Here is a 27,310-nt window from a genome sequence, read left to right as displayed (position 1 = left end):
AACTGGTTACTCACCATTCCATATGGTTCACTGAGTGTAGAGCCCAGGAGTAAGCTCTGAGCACATAGGCTGGTGTGGACCAAAAGACAAAAGTTGTAATAATACCGGCCGGAGAGATAGTATGGAGGTAGGGCATTTGCCTTGCAGGCAGAAGAACGGTAGTTTGAATCCCAGCATCCCATATGGTTCCTCAAGTCTGCCAGGAGCTACTTCTGAGCATAGAGCCAGGAATAACCCCTGAGCACTGCCGGGTGTGACCCAAAAACCAAAAAATAAATAAAAAGTTGTAATAAGTTTTGTGAAATGTCAACACTTGAAACCTGGTCTTAGCATTTTGGAGTGGGATCTTAGCCCCATTTAGTTGTCCCCAGGTAGTTCCGGCTGGTTATCACAGTACTGAGCTCTCTTGGTTAGATTTTGGGCCACAAGACTGGTGCTCAGCTTACTTCTGGTTTGGTGCTGGTAAGACTTGAACTAAATGTGGTGCAAAACTTCAAAATGAACTAGCCACCTGCAATGCCACACACATTTGGGGTGCGAAGGTGGAGTGACAGGAATCAAATGTGGGGCTTGCAAAGCATTGGATTTAGTCCTTTATCTTCAGACCCAAAGAGGTTTTCTCGTTTTTTTTTTTTTTTTTTTGTGTCACAGGAATGCTAGGTAGGTATGGGAAAGCAAGGTTCCATCCTGTTGATGCTCCAGCCTCAAATTTTGAGTACTTCTTCACTAACTGCCAATAATTTTCTTTTATAACCTAGTGTATAAAACATGTCACTTTATTTTTTCTGGCCCCCTTGTCACTTCTTTGCATTTTTCTGAGTTTGTAAGACCAATAGCTAGTAATAAAAAAAAACAAAACTTCAAAAATTTCTGTGTACTCCAAAGGGAGAAAATTACATACTGCAATCTAGTACTATAGGTGTCACTCATGAATACTTATCTTGTTTTTTTTTGTGCCAATCCTGGTGGTGCTCAGGGGTTACACTGGCTCAGAAATCACTCCTGGCAGGCTTGGGACCATATGGGATGTTGGGGATTGAACCTGGGGTAAGCTGGGTACAAGGCAAATGCCTACCTGCAATGCTATTGCTCCAGATCCCAATACGCATTTATTTTTAAAAGTGCAGTTTTACTTATAATCATATGCAGAAACAAAGAACTTAAATCTTTTACACTGAAGTTTTGCAAGGCATTACTGAAAAAAAAAAAAAAAGACACTTTGTGAATAAGAACCACCAATGCTAGCATGGGTGTGGGGAGAAAGGAATTCTCATTCATTACTGGTGGGAATGCAGACTAGTCCAGCCCTTTTGGAAAACAATATGGATATTACTCAAAGAAGAAATTGAGTTACCGTATGATCCAGCAATACCACTCCAAGGGATATCCCCTAGGAACTCAACAACAGAATACAGAAAAGCCCTCTGCACTCCTATGTTCATCGCAGCATTATTTACAACCCCAGTGCCCAAGAACAGATGAGTAGCTAAAGAAACTGGCATCTCTCCACCATGGAATACTATGCAACTGTTAGGAAAAATGAAGTCATGAAATTTGCTTATACATAGTTGGATATGGAGAGTATTATACTGAGTGAGATGAGTCAGAGAGAAGATAGACATAGAATGAGCTCACTCTTTTGTGAGAGATTAGGGGGAAAAAGAGTATGGCAATAATATCGAGAGAGAGAGAGACAGAGAGAGAGACAGAGAGAGAGAGAGAGGACAGGATGGGAGGGAGAGAGGAGGAGGAAGTAGTAGTAAAAATAGTAGTAGTAGTAGTAGTTGGTAGTTACTTTTTTGTTGTTGTTGGGGCTTTTTTGTTTGTTTTTTGTTTTTGGGTCCCACCCCGCAGCGCTCAGGGGTTGCTCCTGACTCTGCTGAGAAATCGCTCCTGGCAGGCTCGGGAGACCATATGGGATGCTGGGATTCGAACGACCATCCTTCTGCATGCAAGGCCAACACCCTACCTCTATGCTATTTCTCTGGCCCCTGTTGTTGGTTATTCTTTTTACTGTTGTTTGTTGTTTTTTGTTGTTATGGTTTTTTTGGTCTTCTTCCAGCAGAACCACACAACTTTAATCATCTTGTTCTGCCTCATGAATTGAGGGGGGAAATAAAAATGAACGGTACTAGGACCAAATAGCCACATGAACATTGAGTGGAAATAAAAAATGATCAGACTTAAACACCAAACCCTAATCAAAGACAACAGAATCGACACCCAACCTACAACAAGCTATATATACCCAGAGGGGGACAGTGACAGTAGCACTCTGTGGGGGCAAAGGAGAGAGATATGGGACACGTGCTGGGAAAAGGGGGTGGAGAGAGGACAACCCTGGTGGTGGTGGGAATCCTACTGAATCAATGTCTCTATGGACCTAAAATATTACTGTGAAAGATTTGTTATTCACTTTTGGTCACAATAAAAATCATTAAAAATATAAAAATAAATATAAATGAATAAAAATATAAATAAAAACGAAAAATCAGTCAATCGATATAGTTTTAAAAAAGTTAAAGAAAAAGAAAACAAGAAATCGGACTCAGCTTCCTTCAGGTTTCCCATATTTGCTTTCCAGTTAAGACTCCAACCGCCCAGGTTCAAAGATGTTGATGACTATTGAAAAAAAAAACAGTTGACAGGTGCTCATCCCGCCCCCTTTGAACGGGCCACTCTGATTGGTCCAGTCGCGGACCAATCAGTGGCGCACCGGGCAGGACCGACCAATCAGCGCGCTTCCGGGGCGCGCCGGGCAGGACCGACCAATCAGCGCGCTTCCGGGGCGGAGGCCGCAGAGTCGCTGGCCGAGCGGGTCGATGAGAAGGCGGGAGGGGATCGGAGCTCGCAGCATCGGCTTCCATCTTCCTCGCCATCTCCTGGCGGCTCCGACTGGTGGTGGACACCGGCAGAGGCCGACTGGCGACCGCCAAGGTGAGTCGGCTCGGCCATGGCGTTTGCGTACGAGCGCGTGTGATGGCAGCGGGTTTGACCCTGAGGCGCCGCTGGCCGCGCTCGGGCCTCAGGGTTCCGGGATCCCGGTAACTTCCGGTCTGTTCGGTTGGTTAGCCCCGCCTCTTCCGGTGGCGAGCCCACCCCTCCTCCATCTGCCATCAAGTCTCTAGTAGCTGCGCAGGTACTGCAGGGGTTTTTGTTTGCTTGCTTTTTTTTTTTTTTTTTTTTTTTTTTAAGTTTTATTGTGGCCGAAGTGAATTGCAAATGTTCCACAGTAATATTTAAGGTACATAGTGACAATGAATCAGGGGCATTCCCACCACCAGTGATGTCTTCCCTCCACCCCTGTTCCCAGCATGCATCCCATATCTCCCTCCTTTACCCCCCAGAATATTAGTGGAACTGGTCCCCACTTGTACAGCTTGCTGTGGATTAGGTATAGATTCTGTTGTCGTTGACTTTGAGGCTTGATGTTCAGTTCTGATCATTTTTTATTTCCACTAAATGTTCATGTGAGTGTCTGGACCTGGTACCATTCATTTATGAGGCTGAACAAGATGATTCAATCTATGTGGTTTCGTTGGAGATATAGAAAAAGGAAATGGAAAAGAAGAAAGAAAGAAAAAAGAAAACTAGAAGAGGTTCTTCTAGGTGTTATAGATATCAGTTTAGGAGAGGGAAGGAACAAAAGAAGAAAAAGGTAACAAGACCCCCCCAAAAAATAACAAACAAAAAACAATGAAGCAATAATAAGAAAAATACAAAAAACACAAACAAAAAACAAACCAACCAAACAAAACCAGAGCCAGCAACAACGAAAAAGACCAATTTAAAAAAAAATTAACTTACGGGGCCGGAGAGATAGCATGGAGGTAAGGCATTTGCCTTTCACGCAGAAGAACGGTGGTTCAAATCCCGGCATCCCATATGGTCCCCCGTGCCTGCCAGGGGCGATTTCTGAGCATAGAGCCAGGAAGAACCCCTGAGCAGTACTAGGTGTGACCCAAAAACCAAAAAAAGAAAATTAATTAATTTTTTTTTAATTTTTTTAATTTTGAATTATGAGAACAAAGATGCAAAGAAAGAGGACAAGGTAAAGTTACAGTGGAAGGACAATCACCCATGACATAATTCTCAGAAGAAGTCTCCTTGCTGATATCTTTTTTTGGGGGGGGGGGCCCACACCCGGCGCTGCTCAGGCGTTACTCTGGCGTTACTCCTGGCTGTCTGCTCAGAAATAGCTCCTGGCAGGCACAGTGTCCCATACACCGGGATTCGAACCAACCACCTTTGGTCCTGGATCGGCTGCTTGCAAGGCAAATGCTGCTGTGCTATCTCTCCGGGCCCCTTGCTGATATCTTAACTTTGAACTTTCAGTCAAAGAACATTAAGATAAATAAAACAGAATCCATGTACAATTACTTTGTCCCTCAAGTCCCCAGATTGTAACACATTATAATATTTTTTAACAGCACACAAGGCAATCTAAAGCCATAAAACTTATGTAACTCCTTGGGCCCGGAGAGATAGCACAGTGGCGTTTGCCTTGCAAGCAGCCGATCCAGGACCTAAGGTGGTTGGTTCGAATCCCGGTGTCCCATATGGTCCCCCGTGCCTGCCAGGAGCTATTTCTGAGCAGACAGCCAGGAGTAACCCCTGAGCACCGCCGGGTGTGGCCCAAAAACCAAAAACAAATAAAAAAAAAAAAAAAAAAAAAAGAAAAAAAAAAACTTATGTAACTCCTTAAACATTAGAGGCATAGTATTTTTTACATTTCCATGTATATGCATATTAGCTTAAGTTAACCTCAAATTTTAAGTGGGTTTTTTAAAAAATTAATTTATTCTTTTAATGAAATCTTTAAGCACCATGATGACAAGTGTGATTGTTTTGTTGGGTTTCAGTCATACCTAGAACACCTCCCCCTTTCACCATCATGCCCCCCTGTCTTACTCCCCATCCCTGTGTGTATTTTTTTTTTACAGTTGCTCTATTAGAGGTGAGCATGCGTAAGTATATCCCATATTTTTATACATACAGATAGACATGAATTCATACAAGTTATGAGAATAATTAGAGCATGAACATGAGATCTATTTGGGATCAAATCTAGGTATTGATATATATATATATATATATATATATATATATATATATATAGTCGTCTACTCTACAAATTGAACCACATCCTTAGCTTTCTCCTCCTCCTCTTTTCATGTCTTCCAACTTTCTGTCTTAGCTGGGCAAGCACCTTTGGCTAGATAGCTCGATTTTGTCCAGAAGATAGGTTTAGAGCTGTCATAGCTCGATGTGTTGATAGTGGGGTGGGGACCAACAGCTTTTTCTTTTGGAAACGGGTCTCCAAACAGTCTCCAGACTGCCTGCATTCCTGTCCTTTGGGACATCATAGATTAGCACTGATCTCATCAGAGAAAATTAGTTTTCAAAAGCAGTAATTCTGCCTGATAAACTCCATGTCTAATGAACCGAAAGAAAAAATTATGGGACACTGTGATAGTTTACTCGATAGTGTGCTTTTCTTAGTTCAACACTGGCAATGTTGAATAACTAAGAGCAAATTAATACACTAACATTGAAAAATGTATATTTTAATAAGTATAAAGTATATAGACAGCTAGATAAGCTTGTGGAGAAGCTGACCAAGATACATAAATTAGGAGATACCGGCGTCCTTTGAATTTTATATATATATATTTTTTGTTGTTGTTGTTGTTGTTGTTGTTGTTGTTTTGTTTTGGTTTTTGGGCCACACTCGGTGATGCTCAGGGGTTACTCCTGGCTATGCACTCAGAAATCGCTCCTGGCCTGGGGGACTATATGGGACACCAGGTGATCAAACCAAGGTCCATCCTAGGCTAGTGCATGCAAGGCAGACGCCTTACCGCTTGCACCACTGCTCCTTCCCCTAAAGATTACTCTTTGTCTGATGACAAACAATAACATATTTTGATTATTCTGGGAAACAAGATTCCTTCTGTATTTCTGAGGAACTTCTAATGTTTTGATCATTTCAGCAGTATCTGGTGGGCCCTGATGCATCAACGAGTCAGGCGCTTTACTTCCCTTAAAATGCTGTGAAATTGAGGAAGAGTGAGAGGGTAGCTCTAATGATCCTAAAGCTTTCGACACATTGAGTTTAGGATGGTCTTTTCTGCCAGGAAATCTTATGAATGGAGTATGGAGTATATGACTTGACTACCTGAGCGACCGCTGGCAGATGCCATCCTGCTGCCCATCATAATCCCCGAGAAGGGTTAGCTTCCAGGGCACAGGTATACCACGCTTTATTTTATTTTATTTTTTATTTGTTTTGCCCCCCCCCTTATTATTTTTTTATTTTTATTTTTTATTTTTTTTATTTTTTTTTTGTTTTTGGGCTACACCTGGCAGTGCTTAGGGGTTACTCCTGGCTATCTGCTCAGAAATAGCTCCTGGCAGGCACAGGGGACCATATGGGATGCCGGGATTCGAACCAACCACCCTTGGTCCTGAATTGGCTGCTTGCAAGGCAAACGCCACTGTGCTATCTCTCCACCTCCCCCCCTTATTTTTTTAAAATTTTTCTTATTAAATATATTTTTATTTAAGTAACATGATCATAGGTGGGTTACAGTCATAACCAGAACACCCCCCTTCACCAGTGTAACATTACCCCCTCCCCCCTCCCCATCCCCTGCCTGTATTCCAGACAGGCATTCTACTACAGTAATTTGTTTTTAAGTTCAGTTAGTTGTATTTTTTTTTCCTTAAAAGATAAGAGTAAAAAAATATAGTAAAGGTGTGATAGTGGCAATTGCCAATGTTTGCATAGGTCCAGAAAAATGGAGAAAATGGAAAAAAAAATCCTTGACCTGATTACAAAAAGGCCTCACCCCAGAAGTTTATTGGCATAAGACAGACTCTGGGTTCCAGGCATACCAGTTTATCCAACTCCAGTCATTCTCAAGGTCCAGGTGAAACTTTTGCACACTTTAGCTATAGTTGGTATCAGACTTTTATATTTAAAGACTCTGGATTCTGTGCATTTCTTTCGTCGATGTCAGGCTGATGTGGAGCATCCTCTAGTTTCAGCATATCATTAAATGCAGAGCGATCTGCCCTGTATGCAGACTGTTGCTGAGTCGCCTGGGTGTTGGGAGTACTCTTTGGAGTAAGTCAATGCCAAAGCAGTGGTAGGTCTTCTCTGGTAGAGGCTTGGATCCTGGGAATGTTAAAGACAATTGTGGTTGTTTCCATAGTTCAGGTGTGTGTGGATGATGCCCATTCTTCTGAGGCCTGAGCCAAATCATTATGCCAATGTTCACCCCCCTTATTTTTTTAAATTTTTTATTTTATTGAAAAATTCTGATCTACAAAGTCCTTCATAGGACTACATAGTTAAATTTCAGATATACAATGAGTCAGGGCCCTTCCCACTACTAAAGTATTTTATAATTTTTGGGGAGTGGGTTTGGAGGGGGGGTGGGCCACACCTGGTGATGCTCAGGAGTTACTCCTGGCTATGCGCTCAGAAATCATTCCTGACTAGGGGGACCATATGGGACGCTGGGGGATCAAACCATGGTCCAGTCCCTCCTAGGTCAGCACATGCAAAGAAAATACCCTGCTGCTTGTGCCACTGCTCTGGCCCCTGTATTTTATAATTTTAATTAAATTTTTTTAACATACATTTATTTATTTTTAGGGTTTTGGTCCACAACCATCAGGGCTCAGGGATTCTCCTGACTCTGTGCTCAGAAATCGCTCCTGGCAGGCTCTGGGGACCATGTGGGTGGGATGCCAGGAATCAAATCCAGGTCAGTCCTGGATCTGCAACATGCAAGGCAAATGCCCCACCACTGTGCTATCACTCTGGCCCAAATTTAATATGATTTTAACATAAATATGAAAGCCTGGAGCCATTGAGAAAAAAGTATTTAATAATTAGAACTTTAAGGTAGAGACTGTTACTAACAGAATTACAGGTGCTGCCATTTGTGTTTGTTGTTGTTTTGTTCTTTGGGCCACACCCGATGATGCTCAGAAGTTACTCCTGGCTATGCACTCAGAAATCGCTCCTGGCTTAAAGGACCATATGGGATACTGGGGGATCGAGCCTCAGTCTGTCCTAGGCTAGCGTGGGCAAGGCAGACAGACGCCTTAGCCCTTATGCCTCCGCTGCAGCTCCCTTTTGTTGTTTTGTTTTTGGGGAGCCACACCCTGTGTTGCTCAGGGTTTATTCCTAGCTCTGTGCTCAGAAATGACTCCTGGCAGGCTCGGGGGACTATATCAGATGCCAGGGATCGAATCCTGGTCAACCGTGTGCAAAGCAAATGCCTATCCAAGGGTTCCGCCTTTTTGATGTTATTTTCGTTTTGCTTTTTGGGCAACACCCAAGAGGTGCTCAGGGGTTACTTTTATAAGGTGCGAGGAGGACCATAATGCAGTACCTTTTTTTTTTTTTTTTTTTTTTTTTTTAGTTTTGGGCCATACCTGGTGGCACTCAGAGCTTACTCTTGGCTCTGTGCTCAGAAATCACTCCTTGCAGTGCTCGGGGCACCTTATGGGATGCCTGGGATTGAACCCAGGTCGGCTGTGTGCAAGGCCAACGCTCTGCCCACTGTGCTTTCACTCCAGCTCCCATAATGCAGTGCTTGGGATTAAACATTGGTTGACAGAGTGAGTGTAAGGCAAGTTCCCTAACTCCCTTACCAACTCTCCTATCCCATGGTGCCTCATTTTTTAAATCTATGTTATCATTGCCAGTTTCCAGTAACACTGCTTGTCTGTGTGGTCTGTGGGCCAGCACTCTCTGCTTGCTGGGAATTGGAGATCTCAGGCTACTCCAGCCATAATTACCATGTTTTTGTGTTTGAGCCATGGCCAGGGGGTCCTGGGGGCTACTCCCACCTCCATACCCTGTAACATGTGATGCTGAGGATAGAACAAAAGCCTCCTGCATGTTCATGCTCTCAACCTACTGACTACTCTGATGCCCCATAATTATTAACTTACTAATCTTTCACCAGATTCTCAGCAGGTGTGGATGCATTTTTTCACCTATTTGTGATGATGCAAGTAGATAGTGGCTTCGAGATCATGAGTCCTCCATCTGTCAGCCTGCCACCTAGTTGCCAATAAATCCTTTCTGGTCTGGGCACTTGGCACAGGTGTGGTGTTTGCTGGGCATGAGAACGACCCATATTTGATCCAGGAGCAGTTTCCCCCATCAAAACAAAGGGCTAGAACTCCCAGCCAGTTTGACTTCCTTGAGGGGAGATGGCCAATACCAAAACCAGTATTGGTTCTTGGTAGAGCTTGTAAATTTGCATCCTGGTTTGATGTCTTTCTTTCCTTTGTGCATTTAGTTGAAAGCTCTATTGAATAAATCTTCAAAATGTGTGTTTTCTATTTCCCTTGTTACTGTACCTTCAGACCAACATTCTCTTTCTACATCAGCATTCTTCTCTGGTCTCTGAATGCAGTTTTTTTTTTTTCTTTTTATTATTTTGCTTTTTGGGCCACACCTGGTGACACTTAGGGGTTATTCCTGCTATGCGCTCAGAAGTCGCTCTTGGCTTGGGGGACCATATGGGAATCCGTGGATCTAACCGTGGTCTGTCCTAGGCTAGTGCACACAAGGTCATACCACTTTATGCCACCACTCCAGCCCCTGAAAGGCACGTTATTGTGCCTGGTTTTCTACTTTTACTCCTATTGGAACCACCTGAGGAACTTTAACTCAGGGTCTGGGTGATTCCGATGTCATTGGTCTGGGATGAGACCGGCTCTTGCTGTTTTTAGAAGTTTCCTAGATGATTCCCCAAGTTTCCAGCCACTGTGCTAATGGAAGAAACAGACCTGGAAATGGCTTATTTTGTTGTGTATGAGATACAGCTGGTGTGAGTGAGCAAGTGAAGTTTGGGTTGTAAATAGCCACAGTAGCTATTTAGCATGTTGGTAGAGGGATTAAAAGAGGAGAGATTAATTGTTGAAATGATTTGATGCATAAGTTACGGAGATTATTTTCTTAGATGGTTTGGAAAGTAAGTTATCTCGGTGAATCTTCTTTCCATTCGCTTAAAAAATGGGGAGGGGGAATGGGGCTGGAGCGGTGGCACAAGTGGTAAGGCATCTGCCTTGCCCGTGCTAACCTAGGACAGACCGCGGCTTGATCCCCCAGCGTCCCATATGGTCCCCGAAAACAGGAGTGATTTCTGAATGCATAGCCAGGAGTAACCCCTGAGTGTCACCGGGTGTGGCCCAAAAACCAAAAAATAAAAAAAGAAAGAAAAATGGGTGGGGGGCTTGGTTAAAACACTTTAAAACTGTTCTGGGGCTGGGAAGATTGCTCAAAGGTCTGGATGCCCCAAATTTAGTACATTCTCCAGCACCATTGGGTAGAGCACTGTCCCAGACCCCAAGCTGGGCAGAGGATTGCGAGTAGTGGTACTGTACCTGTGAGTCCCCCTCTCCCCAAATTGTAATTGTTTTACTTATAAATGATTCACTTATTACATGATTCACTCATTCAGAGTGGACAGTCTTTAATGTTTAGTGTTGATTATGTCAAAGAAACCCTGTACCCTTTAGTGCCTGAATTTCATCCCTTTCATCTCCAGTCCTCTGTGCCTTCTGCTCTTGTGACCGACTTCCACACAGCCTGATGTCTTTTTTTTTTTTTTTTTTTTGGTTTTTGGGCCACACCCGGTAACGCTCAGGGGTTACTCCTGGCTATGTGCTCAGAAGTTGCTCCTGGCTTGGGGGACCATATGGGACACCGGGGGATCGAACCTCGGTCCGTCCAAGGCTAGCGCAGGCAAGGCAGGCACCTTACCTTTAGCGCCACCGCCCGGCCCCCAGCCTGATGTCTTAAGTTTGCTCAAGTTGTTGCAGTTTTTCTTTCTTTCTTTCTTTCTTTCTTTCTTTCTTTCTTTCTTTCTTTCTTTCTTTCTTTCTTTCTTTCTTTCTTTCTTTCTTTCTTTCTTTCTTTCTTTCTTTCTTTCTTTCCTTCCTTCCTTCCTTCCTTCCTTCCTTCCTTCCTTCCTTCCTTCCTTCCTTCCTTCCTTCCTTCCTTATTTTATTTTATTTTATTTTATTTTATTTTATTTTATTTTATTTTATTTTATTTTATTTATTTCTCCTGAACTGTATTGGGTGCTGGGATTTAATTGGGTCAGCTGCATGTAAGGCACTGTGCTGTTTCTCCAGTCCTTTTATTTTTTTATTTACTTTATTTAAAGAACATGTATTACATAATTAACATAGTTGGCCATAATACATTTGTTTCCAGATAAGTGAGAGAAAAATAGAAAAGTAAAAGGAAGAGAAGAAAGAAAGAAAAACAAAGTAGAAGAGGGGCCAGAGTGATAACACAACTACTAGGGCTTTTGCCTTGCATACAGTGAATCCCTGGCATCCCATATGGTCCTCTGAGTCTGCAGAGTGATTCCTGAATGTAGAGCCAGGAGTAACCCCCAGAACTACTGGGTGTAACTCCAAAACCAAGAAAAAAGTGGTACAGTGTCAAGCAAATTTGTGAAAATTACTCTATCTCCAATGAGATCATTAAGTCATTGTCAGAAGGTTTAATAAGCTCTTGTTGCTAGCTGACCATTATGTTATTTCATTTATTTCTGAATATTAAGTGACTTCAGGTATACATTGACATCTAAATTGGTGTGTTCCTATGTGGGAGTCTGTATTTAAGAAATGGAATTGTTCTGATACTAGTTTTTTTGTGGGGTATGTTTTTTGGCTGCCAAGTCTCCCAGAAGTACAAGAAGGGGGCAGTTGCTAGGAGAGGGTGCCCACACTCACTCCAAAGAAGTCCTGGTGATATCAGCCCAAATAATTGGCATAGCTGAAGTTTGGTCAGATTGGTGTCTCTGCAGAGAATCGTAGAAGAGCGGTGAAGCAGGGCCATAGGCAAAGCTCAACTGGGTGATGGGTGTAGCAGCTATAGCTTTGGCTATAGCTCCTCCTGAGTAGTTCTTTTTTTTTTTTTATTGTCTTACTCATGTTTCATTTTAGAAATAAACTACATTTTATTTGTCTATTCTTGACTTGATAGATAGTGAGGTTGTTTCTCCTTTTGGTTTTTGTGAGTAAAGGTATTATACATTTCTTATAGGTTTTTTTTTTTTTTTTTGGTTTTTGGGTCACACCCGGCAGTGCTCAGGGGTTACTCCTGGCTCCATGCTCAGAAATTGCTCCTGGCAGGCACAGGGGACCATATGGGACACTGGGATTCAAACCGATGACCTTCTGCATGAAAGGCAAACACCTTACCTCCATGCTATCTCTCCGGCCCCATAGGTATGTTTTTATTTCTTGGTTATACTAAGGAATGGAATTGCCGAGGCACTTGGAAATACTTTTTTGTTTGTTTGTTTTAATCTCGGAATACTTCATCATGAATGCCATATTACTAATTTTTTTGAATGTTATTTATTTATTCATTGATTGGTTTTGGGCCCCACCCAGTGGTACTCAGAGGATACTCCTGGCTCTGCACTCAGAAATCGCTTCTGTCAGGCTGGGGCCTACATGGGATGCTAACCAGGTTTGGCTGCTTGCAAGGCAAACACCCTAAGGCCGTGCTATCTCCCTGGCCCCATTACTGAATATTTTTCTTTTTAGTATTAAGTGCTCTCTTAGTCCAAGAAGGAAGTACTTTTTTTTTTTTTTTTTTGGCTTTTGGGCCACACCCAGTGGTGCTTAGGACTTAACTAACCTGGCTCTGTGTTCAATCATTCCTGGTGGAGTCGGAGGACCATATGGGATTCTGGGATCGAATCCAGATCAGCTGTGTGCAAGCGAAAATTCTTACCCACTGTACTATCATTCTGGTCTCAGGAAGTACGTTTTTGTTGTTGTAGTTTTTGTTTCCGGCCATACCCAGTGACCCTCAGGGGAAATACTTTTTAATATCAGTTTCTCCTACAGTCTTTATATTTCTGTATAGCATAGTAGCTATTAAGATGTTTTCTCTACCTCCCTCCAGGATGCTGTATTCCCTGCTCCTTTGTGAATGCCTGTGGCTGGTGGCTGCTCGTGTTCCTGCTGCTGCTCATGACGATGACTGGATAGACCCCACAGATATGCTTAACTATGACGCCGCTTCAGGAACAATGAGAAAGTCTCAGGTACTGAGAACTGCTGGGGGCTGGAGCTTGCACTGCCCCAAGTGGAGCCCCCGGCCCATCCCCAGACCCAGCACTACTGGGGCTCCGTTCCCAGATCAAAAAGTCTAAAATCAAATGAACTAAACTTACGTACCTGTCTGTGTATGAGAATAAAGTGAGTGCTGTCTGCTTTGGTTTCTATCTCGCACAGAGCCATGAATTAGTGATCTGCAACTCTGCAGAACTACTTCCTGACTCTTAGTCTCCAGTGATGCATGTCTGTCTTGAGTGTATTTGTTGCAGGCATAAAGATTTGACTTTCACTTAACTGTTTTTAATTTCTCTTTATTTGAGTGTTTGTGTGTGTGTGTGTGTGTGTGTGTGTGTGTGTGTCTGTCTGTCTGTCTGTCTGTCTGTCTGTCTGTCTGTCTGTGTATAGTTGAAGCATCTATTTTAGGTTGTTTTTCTAACTGAATAATCAGAGGACTTTCTTTTGCTTTTATAGGTGAAATATGGGATGCCTGAGAAAAAGGATATTGATCCCAATTTACCTGATACTGATGAGTTGTCAAAATGTTACAAGAGCCTGGACTCTTTAGTGTATCAGGTTAGATGATTTTCATTGTTGGGTTTGTTTTCAGTAGTATTTAAATAGTTTTGTTTTTTTATTTTTGCTAATATTTGCTTCTGTGTGCTACATATTTAATATGTATAATTTTTCTTTGCCCTGGCATGTTTTTGTTTTTAGGGCACACCTGGCAGTGCTCAGGAGTTTCTCCTGGCTCTGCATTCAGATATCACTTCTGGCAGGCTGTAGGTATCATATGGGATGCTGGGGATTGAACCCAGGTCGACCGTGTGCAAGGCAAATGCCTTATCCGATGTGTTATCACTCCAGCCCCTGTCCTGGCCTTTTAAAACAGTATTACTTTCATTTTTCTGTAGTAATATTTCTCATTATGCTGTAATAATTTTTTATTACAAAATTGTAAATTTCTTGGAACAGGAAACCTTTTGTTTTGTTTTGTTTTTGGGCCACACCTGGTAGTGCTCTGGGGCTACTCCTGGCTCTGCTCAGAAATCCCTCTCTTTGCAGGTTTGGGGGACCATATGGGCAGCGGGGATCGAACCCTGGTCAGCTGCATGCAAGGCAAACCGCCCTACCCACTTTGCTATTGCTCTGGCCCTGTTTTATTTTCTTTTTATTCTCTCTCTCTCTCTCTCTCTCCCTCCCTCGCTTTACTTTACTTTTACAATAGAAGGGATTATTATATAGTGTTTGGTAGTCATTCTTTTAGCTAGTCCATGCACTTACATGTGCAGCCAAAACACAACATATGATCAGTGAGAATTGTTAGATTTACATGTTTGCCATAGTTTATATCAGCAGAGGAGCTGAGGGTCATGCGGAGGGGCTGGTCAGAGAGAAAGGGCTTGACTTTTCCATACCAGAAGAGGTAAGTTTGGTAGCTGATGGAGGGAGGGAAAGAGCTGGAATGAAGATCTGATTATTTCCCACCTGTGAACCTGGGAAGCTCTAGCTTCATAGGCATGCCATCTTGTGCAGAGTGCATGAATGAAGCTATGTGGGTTTTGTGATATAGTAAATTTACTTGAATAATAGGTATTTCTTTTTGGGGGGAGCAAAAAGTGTGCCACATATAGATAAGGGATTGGTGGGGGGCTGAAGCCTCATCTCCCCCATTCTTCCTAGGTAACTTGACCTTACCTGCAAGACCCCGCCCATAATCCAGAGGGGATTAGGCCCTTTTGGTCTTTTGCCAGCATGGAGGTCAAAGGGAAGATGGCTGAAAGGAGTTAAGATGCAGGGCTAGCTAAGAATGGCTGAATGCTTAAAAGGTTATGATATAGGCCACACATGTGGTGGATAGGGCATGAATAAAGTTGATGCTTCCTGATGCCTGTCTCTGGATGAGTCTGATTCTGCCGTTCACCTAAACCTGGGACCCGCCAGCTGAATGGGGATTGCGGAGCCACATGGCCTGGAATGGCAGAGAAAGATCCCTCCATTTATCCATCTCAATCCAGCACCATCGTTAATTATTTAATTCTACAGGGGTCAAGAAGTGTGCCACATACAGACCCGGCACACTTGGGTTACTCCTTGCTCTGTGCTCAGAAATTATTCTTGGCAGGCTCAGGGGACTATTTGAGATTCTGGAGATTGAATCTAGGTCTGCTGTATACAAGGCAAATACCCAGCTCACTGGGCTATTGCTCTGGTCCCGGAAATTACTTTTTTCTTTGCTTTGTTTTTTGTTTTTTTCCCCCCGCCCCCTAGAAATCACTTTTTATAGAAAATTATCTTGCTGTTTTTTTGAGACTGGTTCAGACATTGTAAAACACAGTTGAGAAACTGTCTTTTGAGTCCTTGTTTTGAAAAAGGACCTAAGGGAAAACAAACTTAGTTTCTCTCTGATTGAAAATTGCATAAAGTTTTGTAAACCTTATGTGAAAGTAGAGGAAACAAGCCCTGACTTCTTCTGTAGTCTTATCTGCTGCCATCTAACACATATTTCCATTCTCCATTTGTTGAACTCAGGAAACTAAAGGTTGTTACAGAAAGTTCTGTGTAAAAGGTCTGACCCTCAGGAGCTGGCTGCTGGGGTGCTGGCACCTGTGTGCAGATGGTCTTTCATACTGAGGCATGAACTGGTAAATGTGGGACATGCCACATAATTCCTGCCTTCTTCAAGCAGCCTTGGAGCTGGGAGGAGCTGTTGTGACCAGAAAATTTAGAAGGCAAAAGTAATGTGCACAATCAGGAAATTATTGCTGTTTCCTTCATTCTGTCTTCTGCTTTATGATCTTAGAATGTAAAAATTGCTTACTGTCAACAACAACACAAAGCAAAAAATACCCTACCCAGGCAGGACCAAATGCCAGATATTTGTTCTTTCTTTTTCTTTTGCACAGAAAGCAGACATGTAACTGACAAAAGCAGTCTTGATTATAAAAATAAAATTTCAGCCCTTTAACTTGATATTGATGGAGCTCCTTGGCTGGAAAACTTAAACCTTAAAGTTTACTTTGATGCTTACTAATAATGTTGACTGTCTCTTGTAATTACAGGTTGAGGAATGTGAAAAACAAAAGAGGAAGGACTATGATAGCCAAAGTAATCCTGTGTTTAAGAGATACCTAAATAAGATTTTAATCGAAGCCAGAAAGCTCGGACTTGTGAGTATTTGGTGGGTGTGATACTAATCATGTTCATGGTTTTTTTTGTTTGTTTGTTTGTTTTGTTTTTTTGGTCACACCCGGTGGCGCTCAGGGGTTACTTTTGGCTTTGTGCTCAGAAATTGCTCCTGGCAGGCTCGGGGGACCATATGGGATGTCGGGTCTATTCTGTGTTGGCCACGTGCAAGGCAAATGCCCAATCGCTAAGCTATTGCTTTGGTCCTATGTTCATTGTTTTCTTATTGCAAAATGACATAGACTAGTGATATAATATGATTATGCTTTAATAGGCAATACTGAATTCCCTCTCGACCCCAAGTCTAGCCTTGCATTAATAAAGTCCCAGCTTGCTTTTGTAGGATTTTATGAAAGGCAAATAGTGCCCACCAATCTCTTTTTTTTTTTTTTTTTTTTTTTTTTTTTTGGTTTTTGGGCCACACCCGGTAACGCTCAGGGGTTACTCCTGGCTATGCGCTCAGAAGTTGCTCCTGGCTTGGGGGACCATATGGGACACCGGGGGATCGAACTGCGGTCCGTCCAAGGCTACCGCAGGCAAGGCAGGCGCACCTTACCTTTAGCGCCACCGCCCGGCCCCTTTTTTTTTTTTTTTTTTTTTTTTTTTTTAAGTGCATTTTTGTACTGAACTATGAACTACTGAATCACTTAATTTGAATTTGCTGGTCAGCAAATTGTTTAAAATGTACTGAAACTTCACTTGTACTATTTGGCACTTTAATAAACAGTTGGAAACTTCATCAATATGCCTTAATAAGGAAATTCTGGGGCAGTTGATTAGTATTTGCCAATTCTGGGGTGACTATGGACCACAGCTACTGCAAATAACAAGAATGAGTTGTATTTTTATAAGATGTACACCACCTTGTGCAGAATTGTAGAAGTCTTGCAATGTTTTTCATGTTTTGATTTTTATGTTGACCTGTGAAATAACCTGTGGATATTATTATCTGTACGTATGAAGTATTGTAAGTGAGTTATATTGAGCTAGTTATATGTGCTTAGGTTCCAGTTGGTCTTAAAATGTTTCATGAATAATATAAAATTCTTTTCTATTTCTGGGGCAAATATAATCCAGTCTGATGATCAGAAAGACGATTTGCATTATGATGCGGAGATTATCCTGAAAAGGCAAACAGTATTAGAAATACAGAAGTTTCTCAATGGAGAAGAATGGAAATCAGGAGCTTTGGATGATGCACTAAGTGATATTTTGATTAATTTTAAGTTGCATGATTTTGAAAAATGGAAGTGGCAATTTGAAGATTTTTTTGGAGTGGATCCATATAATGTGTTGATGGTAAGATGGGAGAGGGAGGAAGCATGGTAATAGGGTTTATTTATTTTAGATACACTTTAATATTCTTTTAAGATTTTATTTTAGGCACCCTGATTTACGGTACTGATCATTTCATGCCCAAGACATTCCAGTACCAGTAGAGTAGTTTCCCTCTACCATGCCCCTGTCTCCAATTCTATCCCCACAGCTGCCCTGTGGTGATCTCTGGTGATCTTTCTACTAAAGACTAGTTCTAAGTTTTTTGTTACCTCCGAGTATTTGTTATTTCCTTTCTGTGTTTCACATATGAGAGAGATTATTTTGTGTCTAACCCTCTCCCACATTTACTCAACATGTTGTCTTCTGGATCTGTGCATGGAGCAACAAATGACATGATTTTATTTTACAACTGAGTAACATTTTTATGTACTCTTAAAGTCCCACTGTGTCATGTAAAGCCACTCTGTGTGGCAAAATTGGGCAAATTAGTTTGCATATTGAGTCCTGTTTTGAGAGGACTTGAGAGGTTTTGGGCGCTGACTGCTCTGTCTTTGAGGTGCTGCTGTGTCTGCTGTGCATCGTGGTGTTAGTAGCTACTGAGCTGTGGACATACATTCGTTGGTACACCCAGTTGAGGCGCATCTTATTCATCAGTTTCCTCTTCAGTTTGGGATGGAACTGGATGTATTTATATAAGGTATTCAGTAGGTGGGAGGTCTTTGGATTTATTTAATGTTTTATAATAAAGGACTGAGATCCAGTTAAAGCTGCGATAGTCTTAAGGGATGGATGCAGCGATTGGAGATTTAAGGGTGGGGGTTGGTGAGAGTGGTAGTGGGGGATTAACAGCTGCTAGTCTGTATCTGTTTTGTTTTGTGCCACACCTGGGTGACGCTCAGGGGTTACTCCTGGCTCTGCGCTCAGAAATCGCTCTTGGCAGGCTCCGGGGACCATATGGGATGCCGGGATTTGAACCACCGTCTGTCCTGGATCGACTACATGCAAGGCAAACGCCCTACCACTGTGCAATATCTCTCCAGCCCGAATTTTTTTTATCATTTTTGGAATTATTTTTAAATCTTTTAAATTTTTATTAAAAAGGTTTTTCTTGGGCCTAGGATGTAACTTACTGGTACAGCACATGCTTTGGATGTCCAAAGACCAGGCTTTGATCCCTAACACCAAAGGAAAATAAAAGCTCTTTTCATAATTCACAATTATAGCTCTTTGTTCCTATAGTAAGACTAATTAGAGGGACTGGAGTGATGTGATTGTACAGTGGGTAAGGTGCTTGCCTTGCATGTGGTTGGCTTAGGTTTAATCTCCAGCAACCCAGTTGGTCCCCTCTGCACTGCCAGGAGTAACCTTGAGCATCGCTGGGTATGGCTCATGATCTGCCACAAGTTTAAAAATAAAAAGTTTTGGGCAAGGGTGGTACAGAAGCTTATGTGCCTGCATCCGCCAACCTTGGTTTAAATCCCTGACTTCATATGTTTCCCGAGCACTGCCAGTCCTCACTCCTGAGCATTTCCAGGTGTGGCTTCAAACCAATTAGAAGAGGAAAAAAAGGGCCCGGAGATAGCACAGTGGTGTTTGCCTTGCAAGCAGCCGATCCAGGACCAAAGGTGGTTGGTTCAAATCCCGGTGTCTGCCAGGAGCTATTTCTGAGCAGACAGCCAGGAGTAACCCCTGAGCAATGCCGGGTGTGGCCCAAAAACAAACAAACAAAAAAAAAAATGAAGAGGAAAAAAAAGGGCCGGATAGATAGTATGAGGTAGGGCATTTGCCTTACATGCAGAAGGACAGTGGTTCAAATCCGGCATCCTATATGGTCCCCCCCAGCCTGCCAGGAGCAATATCTGAGTGTAGAGCCAGGAGTAACCCCTGAGCACTGCTGGGTGTGACCCAAAAATTAAAAAAAAAAAAAGGAAAAGTGCACATTCTTTGCTATTCAGTGATCGGCTTGGATGAATGGTGGGTTGTGTGTGTGGGCATGACATTCATTGCAGCTTTTCCCATTGGTGTTGGCAGCTCGCTTTTGCACAGCATCAGGCGGAAGTTGCCAAACTGGAGCCATTAAACAACGTATGTGCTGAGAAGATGAACTGGGCTGGCAGTCTCTTTGGTAAGGTGTTGGTCAAATTACTTTGCATTATTTTGGATAGATTTTTTTTTTTTATTTTTAAGAATGACATAGCACAGATTTGTGAGGAAATTTTTAGATTCATGAGGCTTTTGATACCTGAATCTTCAATATCGGTAGAATATGTAAGCATCTCAGGTTTAAGACCACAGATTTTTTTTTTTATTTCTTTCGTTTTTTGGGGTACACCTGGTGACACTCAGGGGTTACTCCTGGCTGTAAGCTCAGAAATTGCTCCTGACTAGAGAGACCATATGGGACGCCGGGATGGGGCTGGGGGTCAAAGTTCGGTCCATCCTGGGTCAGCCGCAAGCAAGGCAAATGCCCTACTGCTGCATCTCTGCTCAAGGACCACTGATTTTTGCATTCTCATTTATATCACTGCTCTCATAACAGTATTACCTGACAGATACTACCAGAAAAATTCTCTGCACACTGAAGTTCAGGGGCTTTAGCACAGTGCGCTCTAGGTCCTCCGGTGAATCAGTGGATATAATTGCTACTTACGGTTTGATTTCCTTATGTGACCTATGAAATCTCATATACATAGATGGGAAGGGCTGGCAGGATAGTGTCACACTGTCAGTAGGTGTGGTGCAGTCACACTGTATGCCTGTAGGATCAAAGTCCTAGTACTTCAATAAATAATACTGTGTAGCAGCAGGAATGAAGCAAAAGCAAAAACACTGTCTTATGGGCTCGGAGAGATAGCACAGCGGTGTTTGCCTTGCAAGCAGCCGATCCAGGACCAGAGGTGGTTGGTTCGAATCCTGGTGTCCCATATGGTCCCCCGTGCCTGCCAGGAGCTATTTCTGAGCAGTCAGCCAGGAGAAACCCCTGAGCATCGCCGGGTGTGGCCCAAAAACCAAAACAAAACAAAACAAAAAAAATACTGTCTTATTTTGGAATGAAGTGTGACTTAAAAAAAAATGACTGTTTTCTTTCTTCAAATAGAATGGTTTAGAATTTCGTGGACTTTTAAGGATGACCCATGCCAAAAATACTACGAGCTCCTCTTAGTCAACCCCATTTGGTTGGTCCCTCCAACAAAGGTATATATCTTATAATATTTACTTCTACAAAGGTTTTATAGAGAGAGTGATTTTGCTAGAATTCTGTGCTTCCACTACACAGTGATTACGCAATGATAATAAAGTGTCATGGAGGCCAGCGAGATGGCTCAGAGGGCTGGTGCACAAGCCCTGGGTTCCATCAGCAGTATTCATGGTACCCTGAACCTGATGGTGTGGCTTGAAAAAAATAATAAGTGACACATGGCAGCATTTTAGTTTCATAAATTTTCAGTTTCAGTGCAATGAAGGTAACTTTATTCTGTGCCTTAGTCCTTTGAGGAAGATTCAAAGTTGTTTCGATCTTTTGTTTTAGGCACTGGCAGTTACCTTCACCAACTTTGTCACGGAGCCTTTGAAGCACATTGGAAAAGGCATGGGGGAGTTTATTCGAGCACTCATGAAAGAGATACCAGTGTTGGTGCAGATTCCAGTGCTGGTAGTTTTGGCGTTGGCACTCCTGGTTAGTATTGAAGAATGCCCAGGGTTTTGCAGAGAAGGCAATGCTGCAGCCACTTGGCTACTCTGATGTTAATCAGACTCAGTCTTTATTGGTATTAAGGGTGGTCTTATTAGGTGAGAACAGATTTTACGTATATATTCTGCTAATGGTTCTCCAGTTTGATGATCAATGTCGGTGATTTGGTACGGTTATCTCTGGGCCTTTTTCCAATCATGTTTCTTCCTTCTGACCTTGTTTCTTTCCTGTAGCTTCTCCCTCCATCTTACTAGTTGGCCCTCCATTCTCCTGTAGGGTCCCCTAATTTATGAGATTTTCTTTTTTGGTTTTTGAGTCACATCCGGCAGCACTCAGGGGTTACTCCTGCTCTACGCTCAGAAATCACCCCTGGCAGGCTCTGGGGACCACATGGGATGCTGGGATTCAAACCACCGTCCTTCTGCATGCAAGTCAAATGCCCTACCTCCATGCTATCTCTCCGGCCCCGAGACTTTCCTTTTTTAAACCATTTCCCCTTGGAATATCCTGCCTGCCTGCACAAGATCATATGGCCCCTGGTTGAGAAACATCAACTTAAAATAATAGCTTTTAAAATAATGTTCTTAAGCTTGGTGAATACATGAAACCAGCTGTTTATACTCTCTTTGAGAAAGAATACTGTTTTATTTCTGCCTGAGTTTTTGAAGCACTGAAAGGAAGAACATTGGGTTTAACCCAGAATCAAAGTAATATGGATCTGGAAAGATGGTTCAGTGAACTAGAGCACATGCTGGGAATGTAGAAAGTCTGGGTTTGATCTCCAACATGGCACAGTCCCCTATGCAGTGCTGCCTGTGGCCCCAAATTGAAACAACAACAGAGGATGTGGAAGAAAGTATACGGAAAGATTTGGAAGGCTAGGAGGAGAGTGTATTGAAAAATACTTTCCTTCTCATTCTGAAACATGTAAGAACTTATCACTGGGGCCAGAGTGATAGTACAATGGTCGGGTACTTGCCTTGTATATGGTGGGCATGAGTTCAATTTCTGGTACCACATATAGCTCCCTAAGCACCAGAAGTGATCCCTGAGCACAGTCAAGAGTAAGCCCTGGGCACAGCCATGTGTGCCCTACCTTCCCCAAATTAGAACTGTTCAAGATACATATCAGATATACATATTGCACTGCATACGCAGTGGTCCCTGAGCTATGAGAAGGAAGGGAAGAAAGTCTGGCCCACTGTATTCAGAAGAGAACGCAGAAGGCTCATCACATTATTCTACAAAGCCTTTTTTTTTTTTTTTTTTTTAAGTTCTTGGGCTACACCCAAGAACATCACTCTTGCTCTGCCCTCAGAAATCATTCTTGGCTCATGGATCATATGGGATGCGGGGGATTGAACCTGGGACAGGCACATGTAAGGCAAATACCATACCCTGCTGTGCTATCACTCGGGCCCCTATTCTGCGAAGCTTTGCCCTCACTGATCTGAGTCTCTGGGCTGCACTTTGAGAAGTGCTGCTTGGTTTTTCCTGTGGGGTGCAACTCAAACTTGTAGTTAAAGCAGAGATTGCAAAGAGTAAATTTAAAACAAACTGGGTATGTAGACAATCTTAAATAATTTTCATATTTATCTCTTGGGTATAGCTATAGATAACATATGAGTGATTTTCAGATTACTAATCTTCCCATTTAAATTCGTGGTGGATTCTTACAAAATTATTCTATAATTCAGCCAGTGGTCAGCTGATTGGAATGTCTTTCTTTGGGTTTTGGGCTTTACCTACCTGAAACATCTATTTGTTTTTCTGTTTTTTTTTTGGGGGGGGGCACAGCTGGCTCTGCATTTATGAATTATGCCTGCTATTGCTCAGGCCATATGGGGTGCCAGGGGATGAACCCAGATTTGCCATGTGCAAGGCAAGTGCTCTACCTACTGTATTATTGGTCTTACCCGTGAATTGTCTAAGAACTTCTTGTTTTTGTTTTTTTTTTCTGGTCCATACCCGGTGGCACCCAGGGGTTACTCCTGGCTCTGCACTCAGAAATCACTCCTGTCAGGCTCGGGGGACCATAGCAGATGCCAAGAATCAAACCCAGGTCCGTTCTGGGTCAGCTGTATGCAAAGCAAATGCCCTATTGCTGTGCTATATCTCTGGCCCCCATAACTTCTTGTTTTACTGGCTACTATGGACTTGCATTTAAAGAAAAAATCTCTGGGCTGGAGTGATAGCACAGCATTACCTTGCGCATGGTTGACTTGAGTTCAATCCCTGCCACCCCTTACGGTCCTCTGAGACCGTCAGCAGTGATCCCTGACTGTAGAGCCAGGAGTTAACACTTTTTTGTTTTTAGCAAAAAATTTTAGCAAAAGAAAAATAAAGGAAACACATTATTTATTTATTTATTTATTTATTTATTTATTTATTTATTTATTTATTTATTTATTTATTTGGTCTTTGGGTCACACTCGGCAGCGCTCAGGGGTTACTCCTGGCTCTATGCTCAGAAATTGTGCCTGGCAGGCTCGGGGGACCATATGGGATGCCAGGATTCGAACCACTGTCCTTCAGCATCTAAGACAAACACCCTATCGCTGTGCTATCTCTCTGGCCCCTTTCTAATTTATTTTGAAGTGAAATTGGAGCCAGGGATGTACCTCAGGGAGAGGTAGATCTCTTTTTTTTTTGGTTTTTGGGCCACACCCGGTGACGCTCAGGGGTTACTCCTGGCTATGTGCTCAGAAGTTGCTCCTGGCTTGGGGGACCATATGGGACGCCGGGGGGATCGAACCGCGGTATGTCCAAGGATAGCGCAGGCAAGGCAGGCACCTTACCTCTAGTGCCACTGCCTGGCCCCAGAGGTAGATCTCTTACCTTGCAAATGTGAAGCCCTGAGTTTGATTCTTAGCATTACCCTAAAAAAAAAGTAAAGTAGAAGAGAACTTGTTTGTAAATGCCCTAAGTCAAATTACATAGGTATTTTAATCTGTACTTTGACTAAATCTCTCATTAATTCTCAGCCATGTGTATTTCTCTTCCTTCTAGAGTTTCTGCTATGGTGCTGGAAAGTCAGTCACTCTGCTAAGATACCTGGGAGGCCCAGAGCGAGAACGACCTCAGGCCCTTGAGTCCGGCCCTGGCCATGGAAGGCGACTGAAGGAGATTGAGTCCAGAGACCCCGGGGGAGCAGGTGATGCACCTTTCCATTACAGGGGCCACACCGACCCCCGGGAGCCAGGCCCTTATGCAAAGACCTATGAGGGTAGAAGAGAGGTTTTGAGAGACAGAGATGGTGACTTGAGATTTCGGCCTGGCACCAAGAGCCCTGAAGTGCTTCGTGCATTTGATATACCAGACGCAGAGGCGAGAGAGCATCCCCAGGTGGTGCCCAGTGTAAGTGGTCGCTGTTCATTGTGCTGTCCTCTCCTTGCAGGCCTGAGAACAAAACTTTCGGCTATGTTATTTCTCCCTCTTCCTTTCTGGCCAGAGCTTAGTGCAGGCACCTCTGAAGAAATTGAAATGCTGGGGCCAGGGTTGTGGTGCAACTGGTAAGGCATCTGCCTTGCCTGCGCTAGCCTAGGACAGACTGCAGTTCGATCCCCTGGCATCCCATATGGTCCCCAAGCTAGGAGCGATTTCTGAGCACATAGCCAGGAGTGACCCCTGAACGTCACCAGGTGTGGCCCCAAAAACAAACAAACAAAAAGAAATGGAAACACATTTTTATTTTTTAGTTCTATTTAATAGTAGTTGGTTAGACTAGATATGGAGCTTGATTGGCTGAGATCAGTGAAGGCTGAAAGCTTTCTGGAACTCACAAGGAAGATTTAAACTTAACTTACTTATAAAGATTTAGCTGGATAGGGGAGCGGAGTTGGAAGGGATTAAAAGCCTCATTTTCTGAAGTCTTTATATCATTGGCTGGCTAGACCATACTTTTTTTTGGCGGGGGGCACACCCAGTAGCACTCGGGTTATTCCTGGCTATGCGCTCAGAAATTGCACCTGGCTTGGGGGACCATATGGGATGCTGGGGGATCAAACACAGTCTATCCTGGGTCAGCTGTGCAAGGCAAATACCCTACCGCTGCACCATTGCTCTGGCCCCTAGACTATACTTTTTATTGCAGAATGGATGAAGCATCTTTTCCACCATTATTGACCATTCAAAAGAGCATTTTTAATCCCATTTGTAAGAGAAAATTTGAAAATTTTAAGTTGCCATTTTAAACCTTTGAGAAGTGATAAGTATGATAGACTCCAGGAAATCATAAAATTCCTTCCCCTGGAGTTCATTGAAGAGAAAAAAATAAACACTGCTCTATGCAGTGAAATACTTTTAAGATGTTCCTTTTGGCTTTATGGTAAAGGCATGTCATGGTAGCAGAAATCCAACAACCAGAGGGGGCTGGAGAGATAACACAGCGGTAGTGCATTTGTCTTACACGCCGACGACCCAGGACGGATCTGGGTTCGAATTCCCGGCATCCCATATGGTCCCTGAGCCTGCCAGGAGCAATTTCGAGTGCTGCCAGGTGTGGTCCAAAAGCCAAAAAAAGAAATAACTAGAGATACTGTGTATGGTTTATGAGCTTCCCTGAGTCGTCTTCCAGCTTACCCCAGCCTATTCCTCATCTCTTCTCTTCTCCCCAGTGTTTATCTTGATATAGTCACAAGGGCCTCCCCACTGTTCCTTGCTCTGGGACCAATACTTGAAAGTGGTTGGATTTGCCACAACTGCTTTGCATTTGAGCTGTAAAACATCTGATTCTGAAACCATCATATTGTATCATGCAATTAAAACAATTGTAACTCTGCCTTATAGCATAATTCACCTGTTCTGGATACAAAGGACAAAGAGAATGGAAAGCTGAGAGAAAGCAGTGCAGAGAGCAGCCAGCTGGCCAAGCCTGTCTCCAGTCCTCATCCCACGGAGTGTGAAAGTTCCCCCCTGGTGGAGAAGGCCCAGCTCAGGACTGACGCCAGCAGCAGCAGCCCAGAGGCAGGGACTATCCTCGGGCCGGCGAGTGTGGCCATAGAAACATGCGGAGAGCAGCTGGACGGAGGCCTTTGTGGCTAGATAGATGCTCAGACACAGAAGAGGCCCAAGATCGCCTTTGAGTTTTGTAAAGTATATATATATATATATGCTCTCTGCAAATGTTTTCTTATCTGCTTACCACCCAGGGGCTAGTTTACACATTCGTATTTTCACTGACAATCTGAGTGAGAAACACATGTATGTCACAAACTTGTCTTGGATACTCATTTTTTAAGGTGTTATTTTGGATCAGGATCTCAGATAAACAAGTGACATCACTGATTCTGAAAAACTAAGGATGTCCATTTGAACGGACACACTGATTGCTGCCGTTTGTTAATCAAGTCACACAGAAATGTGCGCCACTGTGGTTGGCATATGCCATGCTGGTGTCAATTTATTAAGGGATATTGAAAAAGTTTTATTTGTAGGCACATATATAGGAACTGATTCGCAGAAGTGTGTGTTTCCTAATGAGGTACTACAATACAGTATGTTAGTTAGTTCCATTGAGCTCCAAATGTTTGAAACTGTGTTCATTGTTTGAGCCACACCCAGCAGTGCTCAGGCTCTCTGCTTAGAACTGGGTATAGCAGGATAGTGCCTTAACCCCCGTACTATCTGTGTCCCTAAAAAGTTTGTCAGGAAAGTCCATTACAGCCACACTTAACGTTTTCATGCCTTTCTATATGGGAACATCACCACAGAAGCAGTATCATCTCTGTGAATGAGTCTCTAGAGGCTGCCATAGATCTGTGGGCTTTGCAGTTTTCATCTCCACTCCTTAGCGGGCCTGTTTCCTCCTCACACCTTTGCTTTATTCTTAGTAAGACAACTGAAGATTGCTAGGAGGGTAGCCTGGTAAATGATTAAACCCAGGACTTGTTTTATGTAGTCAATAAACTTAAAAGAACGTCTTTATTTTTTATTTTATTTTATTTTTTTTGTTTTTGTTTTTGGGCCACACCCGGCGGTGGTCAGGGGTTACTCCTGGCTATCTGCTCAGAAATAGCTCCTGGCAGGCACGGGGGACCA

At 43.0% G+C, this 27,310-nt stretch overlaps 1 protein-coding gene across 1 annotated transcript; it reads left to right on the top strand.

Moving 5' to 3' along the window:
- Positions 1 to 2,843: 2,843 nt before the first annotated feature.
- CLCC1 (chloride channel CLIC like 1) lies at positions 2,844 to 27,046 on the top strand. Its single transcript, XM_049765714.1, has 11 exons — positions 2,844 to 2,937; positions 12,965 to 13,106; positions 13,591 to 13,692; positions 16,179 to 16,286; positions 17,380 to 17,601; positions 18,137 to 18,277; positions 19,612 to 19,705; positions 20,678 to 20,775; positions 21,110 to 21,256; positions 24,281 to 24,628; positions 26,060 to 27,046. Exons 2-11 carry the CDS (start codon positions 12,966 to 12,968, stop codon positions 26,312 to 26,314), a joined length of 1,656 nt encoding a protein of 551 aa, XP_049621671.1. The 5' UTR covers positions 2,844 to 2,937; position 12,965; the 3' UTR covers positions 26,315 to 27,046.
- The last annotated feature ends 264 nt before the right edge of the window (positions 27,047 to 27,310 follow it).

Source organism: Suncus etruscus, chromosome 19 (assembly GCF_024139225.1).
Source record: "Suncus etruscus isolate mSunEtr1 chromosome 19, mSunEtr1.pri.cur, whole genome shotgun sequence".
NCBI classification, from domain to species: Eukaryota; Metazoa; Chordata; class Mammalia; order Eulipotyphla; family Soricidae; genus Suncus; species Suncus etruscus.
Note: the sequence above shows the minus strand (reverse complement) of the source record. Positions and strands in the feature narration are given on the sequence as shown.